Below are 15067 nucleotides of genomic sequence, written 5' to 3' on the forward strand. Positions count from 1 at the left end.
GAGTTGGTTGACACTTGAACTTTTGGGGATTCAGGGATGCGCTTTAAAGAATCACTGTCTTATGCCCTGAGCTGATATGCCTAGTTTGAGATAAATAATCTAGTGTACTTACTTACACAATCATTATCTGTCTTACGCAACCACATTACCCATGAAGACGTGTTCCTTGGAGTTCATTGCTGTTCATTCTGAGCCATTTTGCTCTCATCAAAAACCCACTTTTATCACTTTTTCCCACTATCAACATTTTCCTGTGCAATTAGTCCTGCTTTTGTGAATTTTTTTTAAGATAGCAACTGAATCTTTTAAAATGCTAATTCCAAAATTAATTCCTTGCAGTGGCCTTTGAAAATTTCTGTCACTTTGCTCTTTGAAAATTTCTATCACTTGAAATCAGAAGTAAGACTAACAAATAATATATCTAAAAATACTGTTTTCTTGCTTTAATATGATTTAAAGTAACAGAGGTTACTATTACATGCTTTTGCATTAATTACTATTGTTATTATTATTTTTTGCTTTTTAGGAATGCATCCATGGCATATGGAAATTCCCAGGCTAGAGGTTAAATTAGAGCTACAGCTCCTGGCCTATGCCACAGCCACAGCAATGCAGGAGCCGAGCTGCATCTGTGACCTACCCCACAGCTCACAGCAATGCTGGATCCTTAACCTACTGAGAGAGTCCAGGGATCAAACCCACATCTTCATGGATCCTAGTCAGGTTTGTTACCACTGAGCCACAATGGGAACTCCCGCTTTTGCATTAATTACTGTATCAAGTATTATGTTACAAAAAAATAACCAGGGAAAGGTTTTTTTGTCAGCTAGCAAGTGGATCTTCATTATAATATTCACATTATGATATTAATTTTTTAATTATAATATTAGAGTATGTACTACTGAGTGTGCAAAAGTGCCTTTAAAGCATAAAATAATATGAAAACGAAATTAATGTAATAGGTAATTAAGTTAGTGTAATAAAAAATCCTATTAAACAAAAGATGGTGTATATTAACTAGTTTTTGATGCATAGAGTTTTGTTTTTGTTTTCTTTTTCAGACTGCACTTGTGGCATATAGAAGTTCCCAGGCTAGGGCTTGAATTGGAGCTGTAGCTGCTGGCCTATGCTACAGCCACAGCAGTGCCAGATCTGAGCTGCATCTGTGACCTATGCCACAGCTTGTGGCAAGCATGGTTCCTTAACCCACTGAGTGAGGCCAGAGATTGAACCTGCATCCTCATGGATGCTAATTGGGTTCTTAACCCAGTGAGCAACAGTAGGAGCTCCACATAGATTGTTTCTTTAGCTAAAAACATGTTTGATAGATTTTATAAGTGCTTTACGTATATTATCTCATTTAGCCCTCATAACAACACTAAGAGACTGTGTTTGTCCCCATTTTAGAGATGAGGAAACAAAGGACTAGAGAATTAAAGAAATTTGCCCAGGGTTACAACACTAGTGTGGTAGAACTTGGACTCAAACTGAGGTCATTGTCTCAAAAATCCCATGGTTTCAACCATTGGAGATCAAGGGAGGTGTTTTTTGTTGTGGGAGGCTGGAATTTTATTATGCACAAGCATATAGCCAATTTGATTTTTGAAATTTTAATGATTTCACCCCTACTATATAAATAGTACACAGTCATCAAGAAAATTGGGACAATAAAGTAAAACAAAAATTTGAAGTATTTGAAGTCCCAGTTGTCAAAGAAAACCAGTGTTACTATTTTCTCATTCCTTAGTTTCTTTTTTTATCCCAGCTGACCTTCTGCAAAGCTCATTGTGAAGAAGTCAGGGAGCATCATGGATAAGAGTGTGTCTCTGTAGACAGGACTCCAGGGTTAGACATCTGGCTCTGCCATTTATTAGCTGAGGGACCTTGGTCAAATGTCTTCATCTCTCTATGTCCCAATTTCCTCACCTATAAGACAAAGATAATACTTATTTATAGGATTGTTGTGAAGATTGGAGGAGTAGGTATATCTCTAGCACCTAGGACTGTTTTTAACAGATAGGAGTTGCTATATAAATGTAAGCTATGATTTTTTTTTTTTTTTTTTGGTCTTTTGTCTTTTCAGGGCCACATCCACGGCATATAGAGGTTCCCAGGCTAGGGGTTGAGTCAGAGCTACAGCTGCTGGCCTACACCACAGCTCACAGCAATGCCGGGTCCTTAACCCACTGAGCAAAGCCAGGGTTGAACTGCAACCTCATGGTTCCTAGTCGGATTTGTTTCTGCTGTGCCACGACAGGAACTCCTAAGTTGTTATTCTTTAATACTTGCAATTTTCAACCTACGTTCTTTCACTTTATAGAATTATTTATCCATTTATTTGTCTTTTTTTTTTTTTTAAGTTATAAGGCTGTTGTACTAGCAGCAAACCATTTTGGACGGTTTTTTACTGGTCAGATCACAGCTGCTGGAAAAGTTCCTCCTGCTAAGGTAGGTAAAACTTGTAATGTTTCTGCATACTATGAATTAATTAAAGTCAGGGGTGTATAGTTTTATTAATTTCATCATGAAAGTTAGATTTATAAGAAAGTTGAAAAGATGAGAACAGACTCCGAAAGTCAGTATTCACCATTGTATTTCTGAATACAGAGCAGACGCCAGTTTATAGAATACAGCTGATCATGTTACAAACAAACCAAACAGCAATATAAATGTTATTCTTAGCAAAACAGTCATATATGACATTTCTCTAAAAACCAACATAGTTCCAAATTCAACAGCAAGAAAGAAAAAAAAAAATCACCAGCATTTGCTATTTTAGAGCTCAAGACATTGTTTTCCACAAAATTTCATGTTTCTACAGTTTGATTCTCTGTTTTGAAGCATTAATTGGGGTGGTGGTGGTGTGTCTGTGTGTGTTGGGGGAGAACCCAGGATAGAAAACTACTGGGGAGTAGTTCATTTCTCTAGTCAGACAAGTAAGTGAAGAGGTAGCTATTCTGAGAACTTCTCAAATAGGGAATAGGATCCGGCTCTACTGAGAGATGGGGAAGTAGCAGGAGCTTCTTTGTGAGCCTGAACATAGCAGCAGGAACACTTCTCTAGGGAAGTCAGGACCAGGGTGTCAGTGCAGCTTGACAGTGGCTCTTTTCTGATGCTAGAACCTTAAAAGTATCTTGTTGCATCACATGGCAGTCCCATACAGCATCCAGTCACTGCTGCTGAGTCTTTTCATTCTGTGGTAATGTTTTTCTCCCACCTGTGTGTAAAAGCCATCTTCAACACACTGTCTGATCTTGGCTAAGGTTTCAGTGAATGGAATTGTATAACTCTTGGCCAGTTCATGAGCTCGTTTTGTGTCAACTGCCTTTGCTGGCAAATCACACTTGTTTCCTATTTCCCACTAGCACGTAAGTACGTCATGAGTCATTTTTTTTCCCCTCTTTTTTTGGCTGTGCCTGTGGTGTGTGTGGATGTTCTTGGGCCAAGATCCAACCTGTGCCACAGCTGTAACCAGAGCCATGGCAGTAACAACACTGGATCTTTAGCCCACTGAGCCACCAGGGAACTCCATCTGAGTCTTTTATGTGCTAAATCTCTCCCTGTAGGGGTTAATATGTGCAAATGATTTGCCTTTATTGATTGCAAATACTCAAGGCAAGCCTTCATCTGTCCTCATGTATTGGTCTCTCTTGGCACTGTGCTCCTCTTGTCCAGCTGTATCTGGTATGTCCAGCAGACAGGCTTCACCACGTATAACCATCTGTTTTGGGTAAGATTCTCTGTGGTGGGATCATATTTATCTACAAAGTGGTTCTGGATCAGTGGGATTGTCATTGTGCTTTTCCCACCACCAGTTTGTGCTCAGTCATTTCATACCAACAAGAACCTCAAGCTCCCTACCTCCGCTTGGGACAGGTTACAACCACAACTGGGAAAAATGAGACCCTGGAACCACCTCCTATATAATGGAGTCTCAAAGCTGCTTAAGATTATTTGAAACAATGAATTTTTTTTTTTTTTTGTCTTTTTGCTATTTCTGTGGGCCGCTCCCGCGGCATATGGAGGTTCCCAGGCTAGGGGTCGAATTGGAGCTGTAGCCACTGGCCTACGCCAGAGCCACAGCAACGCGGAATCCGAGCCAGCCACGTCTGCAACCTACACCACAGCTCATGGCAACGCCGGATCGTTAACCCACTGAGCAAGGGCAGGGACCGAACCCGTACCTCATGGTTCCTAGTCGGATTCGTTAACCACTGCGCCACGACGGGAACTCCTGAAACAATGAATTTTGACATTTCTGGGAGTTCTAGTTTTTTTTTTTTTTTTTTTTTTTTTTCTGTTTTGCACTTACTAACTTGAATTCTTAAAGGAATTTTAGATGACTTTTTTTTTTAATGGCTGTGCCTGCAGCATATGGAAGTTCCTGGGCCAGGAATTGAATCCGAGCCACAGCTGCTGCAATGCTGGATCCTTTAGCCCACTGTACTGGGCAGGGGATTGAACCCACACCTCTGCAGTGACCCTAGCTGCTGGAGTAGGATTCTTAACCCATTGGGCCATAATGGGAACTCCATTTATTACTAATTTTAAAAAAAGTTTCATGATACCATTTAGCAAATTCTCAACTTCCCAATTACTATGACATTTTGGCTCAGGAAAGACTTGGTTTTCTCACTTTTTTGCCAAATTTTGAGTCCAGAGGACAGAAAATAGTAGAGGATGTAGTCAGGGTATTAGGCAGGGGGAAAGGGTGCATTTTCTTTAATGTAGATTGAGAATAGAGAGGACCAGTTGGTGAGAGGTGGGGAGGACTAAGTGAAATAGGGAACGTTGTGGCCCTTCAAAGCCACGTACCCTAAATGACAACATAAACACTTGGACAAGGTATAGGAAACATGGACCTTAAATGCTGTCATCTGTCTGCAGAGCGTATTCATAGGGTATGGGTTTACTTGGTACTTCCTGCTCTTAAGTATTTTGTTGTATCAATCCAGAGCTCTCACACAAAATAAATCTCCTAGAAAAAAGGAAAAAAAGGTAATAGCAGCTTTGAGAATTCTAATTATGTATTGTTTTAAAAAACAGGCCAGGTGAAGACAATAGCAAGTGGTTCCAGGGAGGCCAGAATACTTACCAAGAAAGAATGCCCAAGCAGCACAGGGTGAGATGGATAAAGTGGTTACGTTGTGACTTCTTTCTCAGGACCATAGTGGCCAGAGGTTGGCTGCTGTTCTTAAATTGGATGAATGTTTTAAAGTACAAATCCACTATTCAGATTTGGTTAGACTCTTTCTGGAAGTATATGGAAGTTGAAAGGAAAGCTGTGAATTTAAGGGATTAACAAGTGATACAGAAGAGGCATCAAGGAAGGGGGATGAGCCTTTAAAAGGTGCGACAGTGACTTGACTGAGAATTTAAATTGCAGCTTAAGGGACTTTAGTTCCATGTCAGAAACACTTTCCTGATACTGAAGAATTACAGTAGATGGATTTATCAAGGTAGATTGCATAATATTTTATTTGGGTTTCCTTTAAACATGGAGAGTTCTTATTTGTCTAGAATGAGCTGAAACCAATCAGTTGATGGCTTATGACATTCCAGGCACTGTTCTAGGAGCTGGGGATATGGCATGAACAAGGCAAACAAAATCCCTGCAATGCGAAACTTATTTTCTAGTCATAGTCTATTTAGTTTTAGATATAAGAGAAATGAATAGAGTGATACGGTGGTGAGTAATGGGAGCAAGCAACTATGGTTAGGGTGGTAGGGAAGGTGCTTTTGACATTTGAATTGGGATCTAAAGGATGGGAAGAAAGAAAGCAGGGGTTCAGTATTCTAGGCTATTCCAAGGGAATAGCACTTATAAAGGCCCTGGGATGGGAAAGAGTTCAGTGTGTTCTAGAATAGAGAATAGATAAGGCCCCTGGTCTTGGAGTGTGGTGAGCAAGGTGTAGAGAGTGATCTGAGGTATTGGACAGGGAGGTTGGGGTGGATGGAGTGGGGCCTCCCTTATAGGTCATGTTAGAGAGTTCACGTTATCTTGCAGATGAAGAGATAATCTGATTTAGGACTGTTTTGGAAGACCTCTACTCTTTTTTTTCTTTTTGTCTTTTCTAGGGCCGCACCCACGGCACATGGAGGTTCCCAGGCTAAGGGTCTAATTGGAGCTGTAGCTGCCAGCTTACGCCTGAGCCACAGCAATGCAGAATCTGAGCTGTGTCTGCAACTTACACCATAGCTCACCACAACACCAGATCCTTAACCCACTGAGTGAGGCCAGGGATCGAACTTACAACCTCATGGTTCCTAGTCAGATTCGTTAACCACTGAGCTGCAAAAGGAACTCCCTGGAAGACCTCCACTCTTGCTCCTGTGTCTTTCCTTGACTTTCACATAGAACACTTCTTTTTTTGGCTGCAATTCATGGCATGTGGAAGTTCCCAGGTCAGGAATCAAACCCTCACCATAGCAGCAACCTGAGCTGCTGCAGTGACAATGCTGGATCCTTAACCCACTGCACCACAAAAGAATTCCTAGAACACTTCACTTCTGATTCTTCCGGTCACTAAATGTGTGGGGGTGTCCCTCACATCAGGTAGTTCTGTGACACCAGCAGACTGCTGTAAAATTTAACAATTCTTTTTTTTTTTTGCTTTCTAGGGCCACACCTGGGGCATATGGAGGTTCCCAGGCCTAGGAGTCGAATCAGAGCTGTAGCCGCTGGCCTACATCATGGCCACAGCAATGTGGGATCCGAGCCGAGTCTTTGACCTGTACCACAGCACAGCAACTCTGGATACTGAACCCACTGAGTGAAGCCAGGGATTGAACCCACACCCTCAGGGATGCTTGTCGGGTTTATTAACCACTGAACCACGAAGGGAACTCCCTAATTTAAAAATTTCAACACTACCTGGAGATGGCGTCAGATCTCACAGGTTAAGGGTCCAGTCCCATAGGACTGCCCCCCCACCTTCAGATGCCAATCACAAGTCTAGGTTGTCACCTGTGTTTCTGACTGACTGGCTGTAAATCAGAGGTTCCCACTTACCCCCTCCTTGCATTGGATCAATTTGCTGCTCATAGAACTCAGAAAAACTGTCTCCCTGTTTGTTATGAAAGGCTGTGATAAAGGAAGTAGAGGAACATCCTGTTGGGAGGGATGAGTAGGGCAGGGTATGTGGGAAGGGGTGTGGAGCTTCTGTGCCCTTTGGGCGCATGACTCCGGGAAGCTCTTCAAACCCTGTACTTCTGGGATTTTTATGGAGGCTTTATAGCATAGGTGTGATTGATCATTAACTCCATTTCCAGCCTCTCTTCCCTCTTTGGAGAATGGATCCTGTCTTTTAAATAATAGCGTTTTTTGTTATTTCTTGATTCGGGATAGCTTGGCTCAGTCCTGTGATTTTTTTACTTATTTTAATTTCATTTATTTATTTTTTTTAAAGTGGTGGTGGGCTTCGGTGTGTAGACTGGGAATGGAGCCCAGAGCCAGCTTGTTCCCCCTGGTCTTTCTGCCCCCTTTCCTGTAGATGCCCCCTCTTCCCCTCCAAACAGACCATTTTCATTAAGATCAATTTGCAGGGTCTCTGAGACAGCCTAGGGGTTGCTGGAGCACAGTTAGACTAGCCTAGTCCTAAAGAGGCAGAAGAAGATGTGGGCATGCTGGGTGGGTGAGAATTTATAAACTTCACTGTTTCTATGGGTGACTTTTTTTTTTCAGTAGCAACAAGGACTTGCCTTCAGTTGACTGGGAAGTATAATAGGACTTTTCTCTAGAAGTCTTTTCCGGGTCGGAGACAACATTGTTCTTATTTGTTTCTTAGAAGGCGGGATATTCTTGTTTCTGAGGAATTCTTTGACTTTCTTGGCTGGAATTCTTCCATGGTTAGGAAGATTAGTTACATTGCTTTCGATTTCAGGTGCAGTTAGTTCAAAATGTATCAAAATTAGGTGGTTGGTCATCTGCTGTTCCTTTGAATTCAAAATAGGAGTTGGAGTAGTTTCACCAAAGTTGTATCCATCTTTGAAACTTGTTTTCTATGTTCTTCGCAAAATATTAAAATCTTAAAATTTGAAAGGGAAGAGGGAGCTAGAATGCTACACTGGGGATTTTAGTAGAAGTAGCTTTGATACAGTGGGAAAGAATCTGTTAAATTTTTTTTTTTTTTTTTGCGGTGCCCACAGCATGTGGAACTTCCCAGGCCGGGGGATCCAATCCACACCACAGCAGTGACCTGAGCCACTGCATTGACAATGCTCGGTCCTTAACCTACTGAACCACAGGGGAATTCCAAACCTGTCACTCTTTAATATATGTAACAGTGAGCTGGTTGTGCTGTATATAGCTTTTACACTAATGTGCTGATGGTCACGCTGTTTTTAGTGAAAGTTGTTGGCTGTAGCCAGCAACTTAAATTTCTTTTTCTTTTTCTTTTTTTTTTTTTTTTTAAACAGTGGAGGTTCGGTTAAAGAGGAGACTACCCACTCAGTACATATATTGAGGACTGATCACCACTAGGAGCACCACATGGTGTGATAATAAATGCTAACTGCCTACCAGGCCCTGAGAATTATTAGCTGATGACTGTAGGTAATCAGGCAATCATAACTTTATTTAAAACATTCCAGTTCTGCCTTGTTTTCTAGATTCTGATAGTTGGTGGAGGTGTCGCTGGGCTCGCTTCTGCAGGTGCAGCAAAGTCAATGGGTGCGATTGTTCGGGGATTTGACACAAGGTGAGTGCTTTACTAGTGATGGCTGTTAAGGTAAAAACGTTTTGTTTCAGGTGGATGTTATATTTTCCTTAGGCTTTATATATTGAGGCAGCACACTGAAACTGCTCTATAAGCTCTTTTCCACTGAAAAGTTGTTTCCACTTTTTCAAGGTTAACTTCAAAGTGAAAATGTGTTATTTAGTGGGAGAAAAAAATTTAAGGATGTGGACCAAGTACAGCAGAAATAATTAAAAAAGAATTGCAAACGAGCAACTCAGTCTTGTATTTTCATGTAGGTTAGCAGTGGCAGCAGAGTTATTTCTATATGGACTTTCTAGCATGTTGCTCTACTGTTTTATTTCTGTTCAGAATGTGTCCATGCACTAGGTAGGGCTTGAACAAAGATGTTGGTGAGTGTGAAGAAAGGGAGATGCCTTAGAGAGCTGGCTAGGGGGGTGGTGAGGGGGCTTGCTATGCACTGAATGGATGGAAGCAGATTAAGCTTGAAACACTCTGATCAGAGTCATCAAAAGAAAATGTCCACTTTTGAATATATACAAAATGTGTCTGTAAATGATGATCTCGAGGCCTGTATTAAGGGTCTACAATAACCGCCACTTTCCCTTTGATAATCCCCAGGGCTGCAGCTTTGGAGCAGTTCAAGTCTCTGGGTGCTGAGCCCTTAGAGGTAGACCTGAAGGAGTCTGGCGAGGGACAGGGAGGATATGCAAAGGAGATGTCTAAAGAGTTCATTGAGGCCGAAATGAAACTCTTTGCCCAGCAGTGCAAGGAGGTGGACATCCTTATCAGCACGGCCCTTATTCCAGGTGTGTCATTATATCAGTGGTTATCGGTAAAGCACTTTTCCTAACTGTGTTTTAAAATGAGTGAATAAGTGTTCAGCATTTCATTTCTTTAAGGTTTTTTTACTTTCTAGAAAAGGAAAACATACTTGAAAGGCAGACAAGACAAAAATCACTGCAGCCCCTGGAGAAAAACAGTCATTAATAATTTGGTGTGTTTTCTTCTAGTCTTTTTTTCTGTGTATTTTTATCTGTGTTCCTCCTAGATCATATATTCTGTGTGCTATATTACATTTGTAAGCAATTCCCTCTGTTTACACCCTCAATAACTTTGTTTTTAATTGATTTCTACTCTGTTATTAAGATGCTACATTCTTATTGCAGAAAATTCAAACAGGGCTGAGAAATATGAAGAAGTACTCATCTGAAGTTCTGCTGGAGATGCCTGTTATTAACATTTTGATGATCATTTTTCTCTCATGAGAGAGAGAAGGGGACCTTGTGTGTGTGTGTATATATGTATTTATGGAATTTCCAGGATATATTTTTTACAAAGTATATGATACTTTGTCACTTTCTGTTTTTCTTTTTTTTTTTTTTTTTCCTTTGGCTGTGCCTGAGGCATGTGGAACCCTGGACAGGGATCGAACCCGTACCACAGCAGCGACCCAAACTGCTGCAGTGACAACACTGGATCCTTAACCCACTGCACCACAAGGGAACTCCTATTTTGTCACTTTCTAATTATTTTCTTTGGCAAGTGGGTCTTTTCAACCAAATCATGAGCTCTTTGATGGCAGAAATTTACTTTTTATCCTTTGCAACATCCTCTTCAAAAGAACACTTTTGGAGTTCCCTTCGTGGCTCAGTGGTTAACAAATCCGACTAGGAACCATGAGGTTGTGTGTTCGATCCCTGGCCTTGCTCAGTGGGTTAAGGATCCGGCGTTGCCATGAGCTGTGGTGTAGGTTGCAGACGTGGCTCGGATCCCGAGTTGCTGTTGCTGTGGCATAGGCTGGTGGCTACAGCTCCGATTCGACCCCAGCCAGGGAACCTCCATATGCCATGGGAGCGGCCCAAGAAATGGGAAAAAGACCAAAAAAAAAAAGATTACTTTTTACTTGAGAGATGATTGATGTTAAACCTGGCAGCATTATTAATCAGTAAATAGGAGCTTAATCTAGGAAGATTTGGGAATGAAGAAACTCTCCACCTCTTATGTTCCTACCTCTTCTCTTGTCCTTTCCTTCTGTTATTGACTAATGAATGCCATGCTGACTCTGATTTTTTTTTTTTTTTCCTTTTCTAAAATAAAGTGGGCCAGATAACGAGAGCTCACAGGGTTCAGGTTACTTGTGTTTGCTCCTTCTAAAGGAGCCTTTCTTTTTCTAGAGAACTGTGGAAAATTAGAAGTTGCTTTGTCATGAAGTTACGGGAAAGAAGTTCTCTTTTGCCTCCCTGCCTGAAATCTGGCTAATATCCACCCAAAGGAAGGAAGTCGATTGGCATCACATCTATGAGCTTGTGGGGGAAAACGGGCCTCCCTGGCTCTTCTTTCTGTCCTCTGTTTACTCAGGTGATGCCTGATAGGTGAGCTGCTCTCTCTGGACGCCCCCATCCCACTGGAGCTGGCTAGATGAACCAGACAGGCAAGGAGGTTAATGTAGAAGAGTTGGCCCATAGAAGAACCTCTGTGTGTAGAAGTGAGTCCAGGTTTGGCTACTGGAGGTGGAGGCAGAACAGACAAGGAAGGGCCCTGCCAACCACGGTCAGACCCTTTAACAAACAGTGGCAGGAGAGCACTTTAGGATTCATCCTTTCCTTTTATGGCAGTGGTTCCTGGCTCAGTTGTTGCAAAAGTGGCTTCACAGATGAGGGTGTGGAGCCTTTGCTGTAACTCTCTGACCTTTGAAAGGTGGCTGCTTGTTGGAGAGAGGAGTTACTAGCTCACTGGATACAACAAGTGGCCAGTAGAGGGTGCCAGAGCATTTACTCATGTAGTAAATGAGGCGCCCATGAAGCAAGAGTTGGTCAAATCATTCTCTTAAAGTACTGAGGATAATTTGGACATAGTATAGAGAGTTATTATTGATTATAAAGCTCAACGTAAGTGAGAGACCTCAAGACTTCTTATATAAAACACATGTGGACTTTTAGGACCTTATAATGTCATATTTTTTAAAAGTAGTTTATAGTGAGTGTACATTAGCAACAGGTCACATTATATGGTAGTCTTAAGACTTGCTGAAGAAGTTTTACTCATATGTTCCTCTGAGTCTTTCCTATTTTTGGTCTTTTCAGAAGCCATCTGCTCAGAGTACTTTAAATTTGCACAAAGTCCTTGACTGGTGGATTGACCCAGGGCTCACACTCAGAAGGCTGGTCTGAAAAGGACTTTTTTTTTTTTTTTTTTTTTCTTTTTTGGGCCGCACCCGAGGCATATGGGAGTCCTCAGGCTAGGGGCGGAATTGGAGCTATAGCTGTTGGCCTACACCACAGCCACAGTAATGCCAGATCCGAGCCGTGTCTACAACCACACCACAGCTCATGGTAATGCCGGATCCTTGACCCACTGAGTGAGGCCATGGATCGAACCCATGTCCTTGTGGATACCAGTCGGATTTGTTACTATTGAGCCACAGTGGGTACTGAAAAGGACTTTTCTGTTACTTTTTTGGTAAGTCCCCCCAGAGAGAAAAACGAATTGGAATACTATAAGAAAGAAGATGTTCTTTCTAAAGGTCTTTCATATCCCAGAGGATGGAAACCTGAAAACATGAACATTAAAAAAAAAAAAAAAAAAAGGAAACGATTATATAAAGGTATAAATGCCCTTTGAAAAAGTGTCCTTGGCATTGTACCCTTACTGCTCTTTGTCCTGAGCCTTTGCATGGGTCACCTGATGGTGTGTTTTGCTCCTGTAAGACTCTTGGAGCAGAAGTTGTTCTAAAGTTTTCCTTGAGTGGATCCAAAGGGGATTAAGTCAAATGTCAGAAATTCTCCAGGGTGAGGTTCCTTAGACTGAGATCCTTCTCGTGAGTATTCTGAAGCCCTGGCGTGGATAAGAGTGTTGACAGAGGGACACAGGCAGTTAATTAGCTTCACGTAGCAATCCTCTGGGGTTGGTAAATTTCACTCCTCCTAGGCACATGTCAGTCAGTGGGCCTGAACAAACAAAAACATTGTTCTTAGGCCGATTGTAGGTGGACTGAAATATTTCTGTTGCTAGCTAGTCATTATGCTGCCTGGTACCTTGTACCATATACTTGTGCCATCACCTAGGCCCCCTCGATTGGGTTGGGTGATGGGTTAAGGGCTGGGATTTCACTTAGTGCAGGTAACTTCAAGTTAGGGCACAGCTGACGGTCTCCCTTTGGGGTGCAGTGTGCACCAGGGAAAGCTCCCCACCTCCCTGTTCAGTTCTATGCCCTTTACGGTTACTGTTCAAAAGTATGGCAGCCCCGTTTTCTGGCTGTGTTCAGATTGTGCTCATCATCTTTTCCACTAAACCTCTTAAGACATGGGCAATTTTTCAGCTTCCTGTTATTCTAGAACCCTTTCAGAGGGACTTTTCACAGAGTTGGAATATTTAATCTGGGAGAGGCTGAATCAATTGGAAATCTGATCAGTAAATTAGGGATGGGATTGTATCGGTCAGGTGAGGAGAAATCACGGTGGTTTAGCACTGACTGTGTGTCAGGCAAATTGTGCCTAAATTCCTGTGAGAATAAGGAGTTCTATTGGGCACTGTAAAGTCTACCCTGATGCAAAACAACCTTCTCCATTTAGAACCTTTCCTGATGATCCCTTGATTAAAGATCGTAAGCATCATAGGGTCATCTCACTTTCCTGTGCTCCCCTTCCCCACCTCAGGTCCTGCCCTCATTTTGTAACTGAATCATCACTACTGGGAAGCCTGAGGTTTTGTTAGTAATGGCAGTAATTTGGACCACCCGAGTTCCCAGCATCATTAGATAAAGGCTTCTAAAGTCATCAGGATTGGACCCCATTCCCTCCCTCCCCCAACCTGTGCTCTAAATTTTGCACCCCCTTGGTAAGGTATTCGTTGCTTTGCAGTTTCTAGTCCCGAGTTAGCTTTTGGGTCTCGTGTTAAACTAATTTCTTGCTCCCTGGGTCTGATTTCGGTCATGCTGGCTACTGCTATCTCCACAGAGGCCAAGGACTTCAGGCCTTGCACATATTGTTCCTTCTCTCTGGAATGATGCTCCTGCCCTTCTCTGCCTTTTGAGGTCCTACTGAACCCAGTAGTTTATAGCTTCTGCCATCTCCGACTCCATAGTGAACACCCTTTTCTTCTGCAGTCTTAGCATTGCCTTTGCCTCAGATTCCAGTAGTTCTCAGGCTCACTGCCCTTTAGTTGCCCTATGTCCCTGTGCAGACAGCAGGGTTGCGTGGCTTACCTCTGCCATGGAGGCTGTTTACCAGAGAGCCCTGTACACAGCAGTGGCTCAGCAAAATGTTCCTGAGCTCATGGGGGTGCCTTCCTTGGGTCTCAGTTGGTTCAGTCCCTGCTACTTTTCCAGTGCTATCCAAGGAAAGGGAGAGACAACACTCTGGATGGAGACTCTGCAGAGGCTAATTTAAGATTGGGAGGCCAGTTTTCTTATATTTTCAAAACTGGGACACTTGTTCCATTTGCAGTTTGAGATGATTAGCTCTTGGTAAATAGAATTAAGAAGTAGTGGGAAGCTCTGTTCAGGAGTTAGAAAGTGTCCTATCAGCCAGGAGGGAAGATAGTCATTCACTGCTTGATTATAATACCTTAGGCCATATATACTCAGACCTCTTTTTAGGCACAATCCAGATTAGGTACTTTTAATTTTTTTTTTTTTTTGTCTTTTTGCTATTTATTGGGCTGCTCCCGCGGCATATGGAGTTTCCCAGGCTAGGGGTCGAATCGGAGCTGTAGCTGCCGGCCTACGCCAGAGCCACAGCAACGTGGGATCCGAGCCGCGTCTGCAACCTACACCACAGCTCACGGCAACGCCGGATCGTTAACCCACTGAGCAAGGGCAGGGACCGAACCCGCAACCTCGTGGTTCCTAGTCAGATTCGTTAACCACTGCGCCACGATGGGAACTCCTACTTTTAATTTTTATCTGCACCAGATAGGGTCTGTGGAATACACCCCTCCAGGGACCTTGTGGTAATTATGCATGACTCTGGAGAATTGGGAGGGGGTGTTTTCCCTTGATATGCAAGGGCCTTATACAAATGAGACCAAACCTGAGGGATCTCAGTCTCCTGAAAAATCAACACTGGTTCTCTATCTGATGTTGCTTGTCTCTTTAAATCCATCTTTTGTAAGGAGTAGAAATATAGTACAGAGGAAAAACTTTCCACAGTAATTTTCAAACTTGTTCTTTTAAGCAAGAGAATAATTAATATAGTGATATACTCCTCACTTGTGAAATTCCACAAAGGTCCTCTTGTTTTGATGACTATACAAGGTTTTTCCCTAAAGTAAAGATTTCTTTTTCAGATTTTGTTCTTTTTATTCTATAAGCATCGTGATCTTATAGGACAGAACTGTATAGATGAGTGATTTCCAATTTTTTGAATTAA

The 15067-nt window shown here is 42.3% G+C and overlaps 1 protein-coding gene and 1 pseudogene across 9 annotated transcripts in view; one reads left to right on the forward strand and one right to left on the reverse strand.

The window, feature by feature from the left end:
• NNT (nicotinamide nucleotide transhydrogenase) overlaps positions 1-15067 on the forward strand; it is a 91541-nt gene that overhangs the window by 15681 nt on the left and 60793 nt on the right. For all 9 annotated transcript variants that reach the window (XM_021076996.1, XM_021076998.1, XM_021076997.1 and 6 more), the window contains exons 5-7: positions 2361-2448; positions 8611-8699; positions 9318-9505. In XM_021076996.1, coding sequence (XP_020932655.1) covers positions 2361-2448; positions 8611-8699; positions 9318-9505 — 365 coding nt within the window. The remainder of the gene's footprint in view (positions 1-2360; positions 2449-8610; positions 8700-9317; positions 9506-15067) is intronic.
• LOC733587 (neuroblastoma RAS viral (v-ras) oncogene homolog pseudogene) lies at positions 2928-3917 on the reverse strand (annotated as a pseudogene).

This window comes from Sus scrofa, chromosome 16, assembly GCF_000003025.6.
Source record: "Sus scrofa isolate TJ Tabasco breed Duroc chromosome 16, Sscrofa11.1, whole genome shotgun sequence".
In the NCBI taxonomy this organism is placed as follows: Eukaryota; Metazoa; Chordata; class Mammalia; order Artiodactyla; family Suidae; genus Sus; species Sus scrofa.